Source organism: Pelophylax lessonae, assembly GCF_965119305.1.
Source record: "Pelophylax lessonae genome assembly, chromosome: 10".
In the NCBI taxonomy this organism is placed as follows: domain Eukaryota; kingdom Metazoa; phylum Chordata; class Amphibia; order Anura; family Ranidae; genus Pelophylax; species Pelophylax lessonae.
The window spans coordinates 194,618,103-194,633,769 of record NC_138777.1 but is presented as its reverse complement, the minus strand read 5'-3'; the positions used below and the strand labels follow the sequence as shown (position 1 = coordinate 194,633,769).

Below are 15,667 nucleotides of genomic sequence, written 5' to 3'. Positions count from 1 at the left end.
CAATGGACCCAGGCTGGAAAAACCAGGCCCTTTACCTCCCAGTAATAACACCCCAAAAAGGGACCATGCTCTGGATAGAGGGGGTACCCTACAACAAGATTTTTCTCCACTGTGGAGCTGACAATTTACCTGGCCTGGTTTGTGTTTTTTTAAGAATCAGTATTGAAGGGAGGAATGTAACAATGAGGGCGGGTTCCAGCAAGAGCAAGGGCGGAGGGAAAATTTAAACTGGGCCATTTCCAAACCGAAATACATAATTATATATACAGACAATAGTGTGCATCCTTTTAAGATATTGACTACAGTTAAAAAATGAATAATAAATAAAAGTAAAAAGTGTACAAAATTCAAATCTATACAGTAATGTACTTACATCACTGTATTGATTTACATTTTGTAGACTTTTTAGATTTATTTAATAATTTTTTGCACTGTAATCAATATCTTAACATGAAGTACACTATAGTTTGTATATATGTTCTAAAACCATTCAGGGTATTCGGTTGGAATATGGGTGCAGCTCTTGTGGAGTATACCACACTTAAGTGCAAAATATTTTAGTTTTTTTTAGAAATATATAATTGCCTTAACTTCTCGAGACACATAATACAATAATCATAGGTAATGACACATTGCTCCAAAAATAAACCAAGAACAATAAGTAATATAACTGTGGTAAGCAGGAACAAGTCCAATTATTGCCTACTGTCTGCCAAATTCTAACCTATCATCTGGAGTGGCCTCCCTTGGGGTCTGACCAGCATGCTGACTTCAGGACACTTCTGAGTCATGGCCAAGGGTGCGTTCTTTATAAAATAGTGATTGACTGGCTGTCTAGCACAGATTGTGCTGTCCACATTTATCAAAATACACCAGAGCATAGCCCGAAAAATATTTTTTTTTTTACAAATGTCTTTACTAGACCATTTTCCTAGAGCATTAATTCAGTGAACACCAATTTTCCCTTTGTGTTTGTCTCCAAATCCCTTGTGAATCCACTTTTTTTGTTGGTTGAACCAGATGGCCTTGTGTCTTTTTTTTCAACCTGACTAACTATGTTACTATGAATACTTAGCTTTTGGACTTTGTACTACCCCTCAAATGGCCATCACTGGACCAGTTAGGTTTTTCAATCCTTTTAGATTTTTTTTAATTCTTAAATTGGCAATCAGTATAGTCCAAACTGTTTTCAAAGTTTTGTGCAACTTGCCCACTTTTAGAGAAACCCTTTTGTCTTAATTCATATCATACATTTTATCTTATACTTGTACATTTACAATGAACAAAAATAACTATAGCAGAGCATAATTTCCTAAAATTACATTGAATTTTGTTTCCTATTTTAGATTTGGTTTCTTCAGTAAAATTATGTGCATTTATTTAATCTAAATTATAGACAAACATTGCAAAAAAAAAAAACCTGCCATTTCTCTATTTATTCTTTGTTTAAAGGTCAGCTATGACTTACACTATACTAATGTCCATTACTGAGACACAGAAGGGTGCTTGTTAAAGTGTATGTAAAGCCTAAAAATGAAGTTCTCCTTTTTGCTCTATTTTAGTCTGTTTATTATACCATTGGAAGCATTTAGGTATATCTGTTCAAAAACTGCAAAATATGTATGTTGATCCTTCCAGAAATTATACAAGCTGACAGGTTCCTGTTCTCTTTGCCCAAGAGATTGAAGATTTCAAGAAAGGTCACTAGCTTGTAGGGCCAGCTACCAAAATGAACAGACCTCCCTTGATGGATACCAGAAAATGTCTCAAAATGTAAACATACACGAATGGGTGCCAAACCTTACAGTGAAAGAGTCCAACAGGATTGTAATAGTTCACAATTTGACCATGAAAGTCATTGTGTTTGAGGGCACCAACACTCCCCCTTTATCAGGGCTACAAAATAGACATAAAACAAAAAAATATCTTGTTTTCATATGTCCATATAAATTTAAAGGTATAAAAACATATTACAAAAGATGTATCATTTCATAAATGAAACAAAAAAAACCTGGGTGGGTTTTGGTCTTGGACTACAATAATTTAATCGTGTTGTGAGCAAAACTATGTTTATATCACTTGTGAATAAGCTTGCTAAAATTGAACACCAACACAATAGCTTGGTAGATAAAGATAAGAGAATGAAACGGTTTAACGACTTTACATATCACTATTAGGTAACATTTAGGGCTAAATTGATTCCTCTTATATCTAAATATTTTGCACTAATGTAATAACTTATACTTGTATGAACCTTGGAACAAGTATCTGTGTCTGAGAAATATTTAGATACTAATGCAGATACTTTTTTCCATACAAATTGTTATATTTGTGAATAATATTTGAATAATATTTAGACACAGGAGGAACCAGTACTTGTAATCTTACAGTTTTATTTGTTATTCTACCATTTTGTTTTGTGTATTATGAAAAGGTATACCTTTTTATAACATATTTTTTTATTATTTATATTCATATGTACATATGAAAAAGGGGGATTGTGTTGTTACATGTGAAATGCGTTGACTGTCTTTATTGTGATATTTTGAACTAATAAAATGTTGTTGGACTTATTCATATGCATTAATGTAGTGCACCCCCTAAAGAGCCGGAGATGAACTGGAATTCCCCACCCTGCACAGCCGGGCACACCAAATCAGGAAGGGCTACCTCTGTGTGTAATTGCAGGTTCCTTTCAGAACCAGAGCCCTGGCCCAAGGCCCCCCCCCCCAAGACTAGGGGGCACCCTAGAGGGCTGCCAACAGCTTTCACAGCACTATACCTCCATCCTTCACCAGACTTCCCCTACTGGCATGCCTATTTATGATGTGAGCCTTGCCTCCTGCCAGCCCTTTACTAGGGATTGGCCAAGGCCTCATAAATATTCCAAGCGGCCTCTTCCAACCTCCACCCACTAGCTCTAGAAGTTTCTACAACCTTCCATATCAGGGAGAGGCACCAGAGAAGCTGTCAGGATGAGTCATCCAGCCCTGACTCACTGAGCCCTGACCCAGATTCACAGTTCAGGCTTAGCCCGGAGCTAACTAAATTTACCTATGCTAATAAACCTACACTACAAAACCTAACCTACATCTAGGACACACTAGAGGGTGCTACATTTAAAACAATCCACCCTCACAGCAACCCGACGCAAGGGTAAAATGCTCAATATATCCAGGGCTGCTACTTACTTCCCCTATAATTGGATCCAGTGGGGTCTACCACAGCCTGCCCTGTAAGCTGTGATTGGCTCCGGTCACACTTAAGCCTCCCCAGGGTACATACATTACATGGTTAATGTTCCTTTATTGTTCATGGTGATGCAGAGGTTCTACCTACAGACATGCAAAAATAAATATAATAAAATAGTTATAAAAGCAGAAGGGTTTTTACCTTAATGCATCCTCTGCATTAAGGTAAAAAAAAAACTTCTGTGTGCAGCCCCCCCCCCTTATATTTAGCCCAGCGACATATTGATCCAGCAATGTGCCCAAGAGCAGCAGCACTCTCCGCTCTCTACCTCCTCATAGGGCAGATTGATAGCAGTGAAACCCATTGTCTCCTGCTGCTGTCAATCAAATCTTCTGACCAGGGAGTGGGGGGTGGAGTGGAAGTGTCTATAGACACAGGCAGCTCAGCTCAGGATTGAGCCTGCAGGTGTGCCATAGTAGGAAGTGGCTTCCTTTGGTGGCACACTGAGAAGATGGGGAGCCAGGAGAACCAACGAGGGGAGTTGAAAAGAAAATGATTGGGACTGCTCTGTGCAAAACCATTGCACCAAGCAGGTAAGTATAACTTGTTTATTATTATTATTATTATTATTATTATACAGGATTTATATAGCGCCAACAGTTTACGCAGCACTTTACAATAAAAAAAAGGGGGACAGCAAAAGACTTTTGGAATAAAAAAAAAAAAAAAAAAGGGGGACAGCACAAATTACTATACAGTTCAATACAAAAGCAATAGGAGGGCCCTGCACATGAAGCTTACAATCTAAAGGGAGGGATAGGTGGTAAAAAAGTTAGTGGCTGCAGGGGATGATCTGATGGAGGGGACTCAAGTACAGATCTTAGGTGGAGGTGGGGTAGGCTTCCCTGAATAAGTGTTTTTTCAAGGATCGCCTAAAGGCAGACAGGGTAGGAGCTGACCAGACATACTGGGGCAGAGAGTTTCAGAGGATGGGAGAGGCTCTGGAAAAGTCCTGAAGGGCGAGCGTGGGAGGAGGTAACAAGGGAGCTAGAGAGCAGGAGGTCCTGGGAGGAGCGAAGAGGACAATTTGAGCAATATCTGCAGATTAGGCTGGTGATGTAGCTGGGAGTGATGTTGTGTATGGCCTTGTATGTTGTGGTTAGTATTTTGAATTTTATACGATGGTGGTAGGGGAAACCAGTGAAGAGATTGGCAGAGAGGAGAAGCAGTCATGGATCGGTTAATGAGGTGCATTAATCTGGCAGCAGCATTCATGATAGACTGAAGGGTGGATAGCCTGTGTAAAGGTAGGCCAGTGAGGAGGGAGTTGCAGTAGTCAAGGCGGGAAATAACCAAGGAGTGAATAAGTTGTTTCGTGGTGTCGTTAGTTAGGAAGGGGCAAATTCTTGAGATGTTATGGAGCTTAAAGCAGGAAGATTTAGCCAGTGGTTGAATGTGGGGACTGAAGGTGAGTCTAGGATTACGCCCAGCACCCTAGCATGTGTGGAAGGACCAATGGTTTTGGTTGATTTCAATAGTAAAGTCATGTGAAGGAAATTGGGGGAGGAGGAAATACTACAAGCTCAGTCTTAGAAAGGTTGGGTTTGAGGAAGTGATGTGACATCCATACTGATTTGTCACTCAGTAAGTTTCTGATGCGTGAGGAGATTGAGGCAGTGAGTTGAGGAGTCGAAAGATAGATCTGGGTGTCGTCAGCATAATGGCGATAACAGAAGCCGTGGGAGGTTATCAACTGGCCCAGGGAAGGGGTATAGAGGTATAAAGAGGAGCAGAGGAGATGTTGTTGTATGTGATATTGAAAGTGCACTGAGATAGGTAGGAGGAGAACCAGGAAAGAGCAGAGTCACGGAGGCCAAGGGAGTGGAGTTTATTGAGGAGGAGTGGGTGGTCAACTGTGTAGAAGGCTGCAGTAAGGTCTATGAGTATGAGTATGGAGTACTGGCCATTGTTTTTAGCAGTTAGTAGGTCGTTGGTGAGTTTTAGTAGGGCAGTTTCTGTTGAATGTTGTGGATGGAAGTAGGACTGTAGGGGATCAAGAAGGTTTTTGTCAGTAAAGTAGCAACTCATACGTTTGTGGACAAGGCATTCAAGAAGCTTGGAGGAAAATGGGAGCAGGGAAATTGGTCTTAAGTTTTCCAGACAGGTGGGGTCTAGTGAGGGTTTTTTAATTATAGGGGATAACCAGTGCATGTTTGAGCGGCAAGGCAAAGGTGTCGGAAAAGAGGGAGAGGTTGAAGATGTGGGTTAGAGAGAGTTTAGGATAGAGCAGGAGGGTGTTCGTAGTAGTTGCGAGGGGACAGGGTATAGGGGACAGGTAGTGAGGTGGGCTGTGGAAAGGAGTTTGGCAATTTCATTGGTGGTAACAAGGTTTAAGAAGGAAAGTGTTGAGTTTGGAGTTGGACATGAGGTGTTGGTTGATGGATGAAGATGGACGCTGGATATCTCATCACAAATTGTGTTGCTTTTGTTTTTGAAGTGATTGGCAAATTCCTGGGCAGTAAGCAAGTCCATGGGTGGAGGCAGTGAGGGGGTGGAGTAAGGAATTAAGGGTGGAGAAGAGTTGATGAGGTTTGGATGAGAGCGTTTTGATGAAAGTGGTGTAGTAGGTTTGTTTAGCGGATTGGAGGCAGGAGTTGTATTTGAGAAGGGCAGATTTGTAGAGTGTAAAGTCTTGTAGGGATTTTATTTTTCACCAAACTCGCTCAAGAGCACGGCTGCATTTCTTGAGACTTCTGATGTCATCTGTTTGCCAGATTTGTAACCAGTGTGGCCTGGTTCTAGGTGTAGAAAGGGGGTCGAGTGTGTCCAGGGAGGATGAGAGTATATTGTTGTAGACAGAAGTGGCCAGGTCTTGGCAGGATAGGGGTGCAATTTTGTCATAAAGGCAGTCAGTAACAGAATGGAGAAGGGAATACGAGGTCAATAGCATTGCCATTGGAGTAAGTGGTGGCTTGTGTCCATTGTGTTAGGTTGAAAGAGGAGGTTAAATTGAGTAGTTGAGAAGTGGCTAAGGTGTTAGCATTGATTGGAATGTTAAAGTCACCAAAAATGATTTACAGTAACAGTGCATATTTTTAGCACTGATTACTGTAGTAATGTCACTGGTCCCCCACAAAAGTGTCAAAAAGTTCAGTTAGGGGCCTGATCTTTCCGCCCCAATGCCGCAGTCCTACTAAAAATCGCAGATCGCCACCATTACTAGTAAAAAAACTAATAAATAAATAAAAATGACATAAATCTTTCCTCTAGTTTGTAGATGCGATAATTTTTGTGAAAACCAATCAAAATGCACTTAATGCAATTTTTTTTACCAAAAATATGTAGCAGAATACAAATTGGCCTAACAGGATGAAAAAAATTGATTTTTAATTTTTTTGGGAATGTTATACAGCAGAAAGTGAAAAGTATTGTTTTTTTCTTCAGAATTGTCACTCTTTTTTTGTTTATAGCACAAAAAATAAAAATCGCACAGGTGATCAAATACCACCAAAAGAAAGCCCTATTTGTGGGAAAAAAGGACCCCCTTTATTTGGGTACATCGTGCGACTGTGCAAAATTCCTTTTAAATAATGCAGTACCCAAATATGGCCTGGTTATTAAGGGGGCAAATCCTTCCGGTCCAGAACTGGTTAATGCCTTTAAAATATGGGCAGTGTAAAAATAATAACTCTAAAATGCAATGATAAATCTCTTTGTACTATTTTTTAAAGTGACCTTGTTGCCAATCCCAAAAGTAAAAGAATAAAAGCTCCCTGTAAATAAGAATTTAATTACTATACTCTCTTGTATCATGCACTGCTGAACACAGCTCCATTGAAGAGGAGTTGTTCCTCTGAAGACTTCTGGAAAACCAACCTTTCCTGGAGTGCCCATCTCATATGTTCCCAGCAGTGCTCATTGATTCCTTCTTCTGGCCTCCACTTCTCTATAGGACAGACTAATGATTTGGAGGTGGATAGGTGAAGCCAGTGAGCACTGCAGGGAACATAGAGATTGACACCCCCGAAAGTGTCCGTTTTCAAGGAGATTTTGGGCTTTGCTTTCTTTGTAATATAATGGTGTTTGATGGTACAGGCAACAGGGGAGAGGTAAGTATTTACACTTTTAAAGGGACCTGCTTTATTTGAATTTTGAGACTGCTAACATGGTTGCTTTAAACATATTACCTACATAATGCTAAATATTATAATAAAAATAAGTGTTTGTGTCAAATACTGTCCTAAATAATAACCAAATAGGTCAGATTGGATTGATAGGTAGATTAACTTAACTTCTAATTGTTCAGATTTTTTTAGGACCAGAATAGGTTTCTCTGTAATTTTTTTTTTTTTTTTTTAGAGCATGGGTAGAGGTAGAGTTTTGTTAGATTAAGTGCTAGAAGTGCTAGGCTGGAAATGTATTGTGATTTTGAACTGTGAAGCCAGAGAGACAGCAACAGCTAGATTTCTCCATAAATGTATTTTTCATGAAGTGAAGAAGCTTCTGTTAGCAGTGGTGATGTCTGATGTCTCTACTGTCAATCTTTCAAGAGGCAGTAGATCTACATAGACTTTCAGCTTCTCAAGAGAGATTTAGGAGAACTGCTAAGATCACTACTACTACTACAACTTTCTGTAAAGTCCTTGTATGAGAATGAAGGTTGGTTAATAGACAATGGATCCTGCATATATCTGTACAAAAATAAATATGTAACGAGAGAGAGAAAGGGGGAATAATGTGTATCCAAAGCCATCTAAAACTTTTTTCTTTTTTTTTGGATAGAGCTGTGAGGGATTATAACTCATGTCAGGTTTTTGTAGCCATATATGTCCCTACTGGTGCGACTCGCTCTTTTTTTGTCCTAGTGACCCTTTTACAGGCGAGGGGAAATCCCACATTTCGAGTTGTCACCAAAGAGAAATTTACCAATGGGAACACTTGTTCTGGTTAAAACTGAAAAGAGTATTTTTTTCCTCGATTTACAGAGATTTCTTCTCACTTCCTGCTGTGTCTCCAAGGAACACAGATGGCAAAAAAAAAAAAAAAACGGACAGGGGTTTTAGCCTTTCCCCAGTCCAGCAAATTAAAAAAAATTTTTTTATACATATACTATACATATCATACACTGCTGTGTCCTCCTTTCTTTTTTTTCACCTTCAGAGTCGGTTTACACTGGGGCGGCACAACTCCTTACTACTTCGGGAGGCGACTTGTCAGTCCCGTGCACCACGACTTCGGAGCAACTTGCAGGGACTTCACATAATGGAAGTCTATGCAAGTCGCTCCGAGGTCGCCCCAAAATAGTACAGGACCCTTTTTCTAAGTCGGAATGACTGGTGTCGCTCCGACTTAGAACAGGTCCTGTAGCGGTCAATGGACCGCGAGGGAGCGCGACTTGTCAGGCTGACAAGCCGCCTGACAAGTTGCGCTAATTTGAACCGACTCTCAATGTTTTATTTGTACACAAGCAAAACAAAAAAAAAATATTTATAGCATGGTACAAAAAAGAGAAACACATACCAATGAAGTTGTTTTACAGGGACATTAAGATATTAAAAGTACTATAATCAAAACATAGTAATCTTTGCAAGTTTGGTTGTTAGATAAATACCACTCTCCTAGCAAATTTAATATAGGGTTCCCTTACGGGAAGAGGGTTGGTCCCCCATTGGGATCAAACTGTGACCAACCCCAACCCTATATTGAGAGCGCCCCGGGGGGGGGGGGGAAGCCTCCCCTCGGTGTGGGATCCAGGTCCCTAGTTGCAAACCGGAGGTGGTACTGGAATATACAAAACCTTAAAATTAACGTTTGATAAGCAGTAGGTGTGCATTACCCATCTCCTAGGCTTCCTAATGCTAGATAAGTCTCCTTTCACCCATATCTTTCTGCTATGATGCCTCCCACCTCATGTTCCCTGCAGTGTTCATTGATTAACCCCCATTGCACTTGAAGATTACAGTGAGCCTATGACAGGTATGCTTCAAAAATACTCAACTGCTCCATTCATAGAAGCCATTACTACAGCTTCTATGAATAAAACACCATCTATGAATGGAGGAGGCAGATCTATAATTCATCTGCCTGTTCTCCATTCATAAATCCTATTTCATTTATGGAGCTGTAGTAATGGCTTCTATGATAAAGGAACTGGCTGGAAAGGGTAGGCATAGTTGGAAATTCTTGATGAGTTTCTGTCACAACACCTTCATTCTTTTAACCCCTGCCACACTGGAGGATTAGGGAGGCAGGCATAGGGGTCAACAGGGCAGGAAGATTTTAGTGAAAGAAGGGCACAGCACCACAATGGACGCATCTCACTGAAGGTAAGGGATGTGCTGATTTTTCTTTTTGCTTTTGTTTTAGGTAAACTTAGTTACTAAGCTTCTCCAATTATGTAAGGGGCATTTCCTATGTTTTTCCTAAACAGGTCTATTAAAGTAAATGTATTTTCTGCTCAGTATGCGTTTTCTATCAGACAAAGGTAGCTGCAACAAGCTTCTTCACTGAGCTTTGGATAATTTAGGGTGCTTTGGGAATCTATTGTCATGTATTTGTAAAACAAAGACTGACAACCCTGCTGTGAATATAAGCTTCCCCACAATCTATCCTAGCTCAAAAAAGTTTAGGCAATAGATATAATTTCAGCTTAAAGTTTAAAGCAGAGTTCCACCCAAAAGTGGAACTTCCGCTCTTTTGCTTCATCCCCCCCCCCCCTCCGGTGCCACATTTGGCATCTTTCAGGGGGGGAGGGGGGGACGGGTACCTGTTTTTGACAGGTACCCTTTCCTACTTCCTGGACACGGCACCGCGGCTGTCCATTCCAGAAGTTCGGCCCCCTCCTCCTTCCCCCACCGCAGAGCCAATAGAAATGCTCAGCGGTCTTCACGCATGCACAGTAGGGACCCAGTCGTGAAGCCGCAAGGCTTTAGTGCCGGATTCCCTTACCAGCAATGGCGGCGGCAGCACCCGACACCCAATGAAAACATCAGCTGCGGTGCCGACATCGCTGGATTCTAGGACAGGTAAGTGTCCTAATATTAAAAGTCAGCAGCTACAGTATGTGTAGCTGCTGACTTTTCATTTTTGGAGGGGAAGGTGGAACTCCGCTTTAAAGCGGAGTTCCAGCCATTTACTCACCTGTCCAACAGTCCAGCGATGTGGCCGCCCGAAGCCTCGATCCTCTCCCTCGGCGCCTGCATCACTGCTGTGGGCACCCGGCTGTCACAGTTTGTGGCTTCACAGCCGGGTACCCACTGCGCATGCGCGAGTCGCGCTGCGTGCCGTGATTGGCCGGCAATCTTCTGGGACCTCTGACGTGTCCCAGAAGATTGCAGGGAGGGAGGGGGAGAGGAGAACTTCCGTTCAGGGCGCCGCGGCGCTCCGAGCGGAAGTGGGAGCGGGTACCTCTCAAAACTCGGTACCCGCTCCCCCCCCCAAAAAAAATGACATGCCAAATGTGGCATGTCAGGGGGTCAGGACGCCCTAAAGCGGAAGTTCCACTTTTGGGTGGAACTCCGCTTTAAGTTTCTGTGGGATACTGCACTCTACACATTGTGCCATGACTTACTGAATGATAAATCAGTCTAAAAAACTGTTTAATTCTGTTTAATTCCTTGCTTCCCAAGTAATGCATATGTGTATTGGCAAAGAAGGCACATATGCATCCATGGGCAGCTGAGAAAGTTTTTGTGCTGAGAGCACATTCATGGTGTGCTTCCAGCACTGTGACTTGAGCCCCCATAGACAACTCCCATTCTCTAGTAATGAACAGAGTTGACAGGACCGACTTCTGATCATGTGATCACTGTGACAGTCAATCACAGTAGTGACTTGAAGGTGGTGTAAAGACCATGTTAACAGGATGCCAGGGCTTGTTGGGAAGGGGTTAAGAAAAACACAATATCATTGTGACTAGTTTTTTAAATTTAAATATAGTAATTATTTTCAGCTTTTAAAATTCACATATATTTCAATATCTATATTCATTTGTTTTAAATATTGTTCTTTTACAGTTATTGTCGTGCTCTTTGTCACCCTCCGAAGACACAAAAACGAGCCTCTCATAATTAAGGATGATGAAGATGTCCGTGAAAATATCATCCGCTATGATGATGAAGGTGGGGGAGAAGAGGACACAGAGGCCTTTGATATTGCCACCTTGCAAAATCCAGATGGTATAAATGGATATTTACCACGCAAGGACATCAAGCCTGATTTTCAGTTCATGCCCAGACAAGGTCATACCTCTACTCCCAATGGCGTTGACGTTGATGAATTTATTAATGTAAGGCTCCACGAAGCTGACAATGATCCTACTGCTCCACCGTATGACTCAATCCAGATTTATGGTTATGAAGGACGAGGATCAGTGGCTGGTTCCCTGAGCTCCTTAGAATCCACAACTTCGGACTCCGATCAAAATTTTGACTACCTCAGTGATTGGGGTCCTCGCTTTAAAAGACTGGGAGAACTTTACTCAGTTGGAGAAAGTGACAGAGAAACTTGACAATAAACCAACCCCTTTTTTGCATTCTGAACTTGACAATTCTGTAATATTTTAGGGTCATTGTTAGTAAAAGACTAAAAGTGGCCAACTTGTTCTAGAGACAGATTAGCACCAGTCATCAATAACAAAACAAATCAACTACATTGTAATGTTGAACCAAAAATTGTGTACGTTAGGGGGTCAGTCTTGTGGAGTAAAGTTTGTGAAGTATCTAGAAGTCATTGGATGTTCAGTATTCACTTGCGCCACCTTGGAATATGGAAATATGGCATCTGAGATGTCTAGATAACAGAGCAAATATGGCAAAAGACATTGGAACTTTGGACAAGAGGATGGTTGCTCTGTGGTAATGTCTTCTACCAGTAAAGTCTACTGCAAAGTTTTGAAAACAAGGAATCAACCACTTTTTACTAAAGCAATATTTGGTCTTCTGATGAATTTTGATAACTTATCAATACCCAGCTGGCTTCCACTGTGTAATGACTTTACATTGTACATACTTGGTGGCCATCAAAACCACCAGTTCATCATGATTACATGTTTTTGAGCCTTAAAATATTCACATGTCCTATTACAAATTTAACTATAAAAACGTTGTGCGTTGATCAATAGACATCTCCCCTCAAAAGGAGACATGCATTTCCTGAGCTGTCCATGCCAAGAATCGCAAGCCTCCGCAAAAGGTCAAAAATAAATTTGAATATTTTCAAAAAGATTTTATTGTTTCATGTTGTTCCAAATATAATTTATTTGCTATTTCTCATATTGTTATTTTATTGCCTTTATTTCATGTCTTAAATTATTTGCATAAAATATATGTTTAAAATATATATTATATAAATAACTTCTATCCATTAATGGGCCATTTATTTTTTGTATGCACATATTAAAAGTCTAAAAAAAAAAAATCATATACATTTTAAAAACTGATGCGGATTTTTTTAATTCCGCAAAAGGTTATTTAATATAATAGGGCAATGTATATTTGCGGTAGTTGAACTTCGAAGAAAAGATCAATAGGAGCAAAAACTTTTTTTCTGAAAGACTTTGTGAGTTTTTATATTTTGTCAAGAATTATGAAAATGATCAATGGTGTTTTTTATTACAAGCACAAACATCTGGAAATAAGCAGGTTCATGTGAATATTTCAGACATTTAGAATTTTAGAGTTTTACACATTACACTGTACAGTGACAGACACACGCTTGTAGTGATCCAGTGTTCTAGAGCGAAAATCAGTGTATGTATAATTTCAGTGCTTAAGTCAGCATTTCCTTTTTATGATATTCTCTAGTTATGCACAGGGACACGACCACATGAAAAATTGGCAGCGCCATCCGCTGCTCTCATATTAAATTTGCAATTATAAGTAGAGATTGTATAATAAATTGAAGTATCACATGCAGATCATTTTAATTTTCTACTTTGCTCTGAAGCTATATGATCATTTGTTTATTTACTTCATGTATTGATAAATTCCTGTATTGTTTACTACTTGTTGAAATATATTTTTATAAATATGTTGTTGGTCTCTTCCTTGGGGAATTACCATTTACACTTATTATATAAGGGTTTGCATAAATAAAACTTATGTATCAAATGAGATAGATTCATTTTCTTTTAATTTTAGGTACAGTGCTATATTGTGATGGGTCCTCTGTTGGGTTTTTAATGCTATGTACCTCATGGGGTGATTTCCCCTTATGTTTTATTCAGTGACACTCACAGCCTTGCTGTTTGGTTACTTCACTATTTTCCATATTTGGTTTTTATTAGGGATGAGTAAATCTGCCTGGATTAAGTTTGTGAATGGTTTTGGAAATCTTGCTCCTTCTTGAACCCCTTTGAAATATAACTGGATTAATGTTGTTATTTAATAATGGCCAGTGGTAATGTAGTCACAAGGGTACATGATCTGGTGCATGTCCCAACACTGAAGCCCCAACACTTAAAATGTGTCCATCTACAGGGGCATGGCTTACACATTTCAAGGGCAATGCCCTCTTTTTCTGAAGAAAAGGGCAGTGCTCTTGAAACGCGTAAGCTGCACTACCTGTTGATGGACACATTTTCAGTGTTGGGACTGGATATGTTGCATGCATTTGATTGCCTACCTTTGTGAATATGTTGGCATTTGGTTTAATGCACTAGCTCTATCTTCTTTTGCTTGTATTTCAGTATTGGTTTCCCTGAACTAAAGTGGGCAGCAAGGCAGATGTAACGTGCAGTGTGAAGGTTTCCAGTGGTGGTTACCCTATCCTTATTGTCAAGAATAAAGAGGAGCCTGCTCTAAAGCCTACATGTGGACTCACAGTCTTGGGGCCTTTCTTAGTTGTAGCACTGACAATTGTCTGGTGTCAAACTTGCAAAGTTTGATCCATGAAATTTGCAGATCTGTTATTTGCCTCAAACCCATGGTAGCAGTAAACCCATAGAGAGAAAGTTATACTGTGGCCAGCTATTTGCAAATTCTCCACAGGAATATATGAACGTTCTTCAAAAAGTAGATACAGGAAAGTCAGCTTAACAAAATGCTTGGTGTCCTTGAAATAGGAAGTGAGGGAGATTGGTGCAGGAAAAACCCAAAAGAGGGCATATGTGGTATGCAGTGTGGAAGTTTCCAGTGGTGGTTACTCTATACCTATTGTCAAGATTAAAGAGGAGCTTGCTCTGAGTCTACATATGGACTCACAATCTTGGAGGCCTTTCTTACCTGTAGCACTGACAAGAGAGTTGGTTTTGTGGCCACTGATAAGACCACTTCTGATCATTTTCTGGTGTCAAAGTTTGCAGAACCTGGGATTTGCCTAAAACCCATGGAAGTGGTAAACCCATAGTGTCAAAGCTTTACAGTGACCAGCTATTTGCAGATTATTCAAAGGAATAAACTGTATGAAAGTTCTTCAAAAGTAGATATAGGAAGTTCAGTTCAACATAATCTCGGGTCCCCCTGAGATAGAAAGTGAGGGAGATTCATTGTCCCACCTGGGGCATATAGAGTAGGAAAAACCCCAAAAGAGGAGCTTAGTTTTACCTAACCGAGGCTTTACTGTGGTATGCACTGTTTAGTTGGAGGGGCTTTTAATTATTTTAGTCCCTTCTCTCCATAATGGCAATGGCTATATGCGTGTACTCAGGAAAATGTTATTGCACTCTTGTTGATACCTGGAAATTGGGCTACTCCAACCTCAGAATGAGTGTCATGGGTTTTTCCAAAAAACTGTATGCAACAATACGGTTTTGCTTTAAATATTGTGCAGTGGTAGCAAGCCAAAGCTACACTTAAAATGGTGGTTCCAAAAGACTATTAAACTGAGCTTTAATGTCCCCCAAAAGGGACCAGAAAGCCCAATATTTTCTTTGCATTATTTGAAAAACTTAGAGCCTAAGTTTAGGAAAAAAAAACACAATACACAGGATTTACATTTGATCTGACATGTCCCTTGTGCTGGTGTCAGCTGTCATAGTTGAAATCCTATATCCTATACCCCGCAGTTGTAATCTTCTGAAGCTTCGGGGGTTAATAAGGTCGAGGGAACTGTCACATGCACTCATTAAGAGTAGTGACTTTTCCCATCCTTTCCACCCTCCTCCTCATAGAAACTAGACTATAATTTCCAAAAATGAAAAGCTATCTATGAATCTAGATCTAGATGAGTTGATGAATGAAGGATCCACCTCCTCCATTCATAGAGTGCTTTTCATTCATTGATGTTGTAATAAAGCTTCTATTAATGAAGGAGACATAGAAAGGGTGGGCATAGTCGGCACTCTTAATGAGTGCCTGTGACCCTCTCAGCTTCAAAAGTTTACAGCTGTGGAATATGGTAAGAAAAACTGAGGATTTCAACTATGTCAGCCAGCACAAGTGCAACAGACACTTCAGGTTAAATGTAACTACTGTCCTCTTGAGCTGAGTTTCTTAAAAAAATGTTACCTAAACACCTAAACTTAGGCTTTAAAAGG

General features: G+C 40.2%; 1 protein-coding gene across 1 annotated transcript in view; it reads left to right on the top strand.

The window, feature by feature from the left end:
* The window catches only part of CDH8 (cadherin 8), a 686,750-nt gene extending 673,526 nt beyond the window's left edge, over positions 1-13,224 (top strand). Inside the window, exon 12 of the mRNA XM_082271081.1 lies at positions 11,208-13,224. Coding sequence (XP_082127207.1) covers positions 11,208-11,701 — 494 coding nt within the window. The 3' untranslated portion in view covers positions 11,702-13,224. The remainder of the gene's footprint in view (positions 1-11,207) is intronic.
* Positions 13,225-15,667: the final 2,443 nt, after the last annotated feature.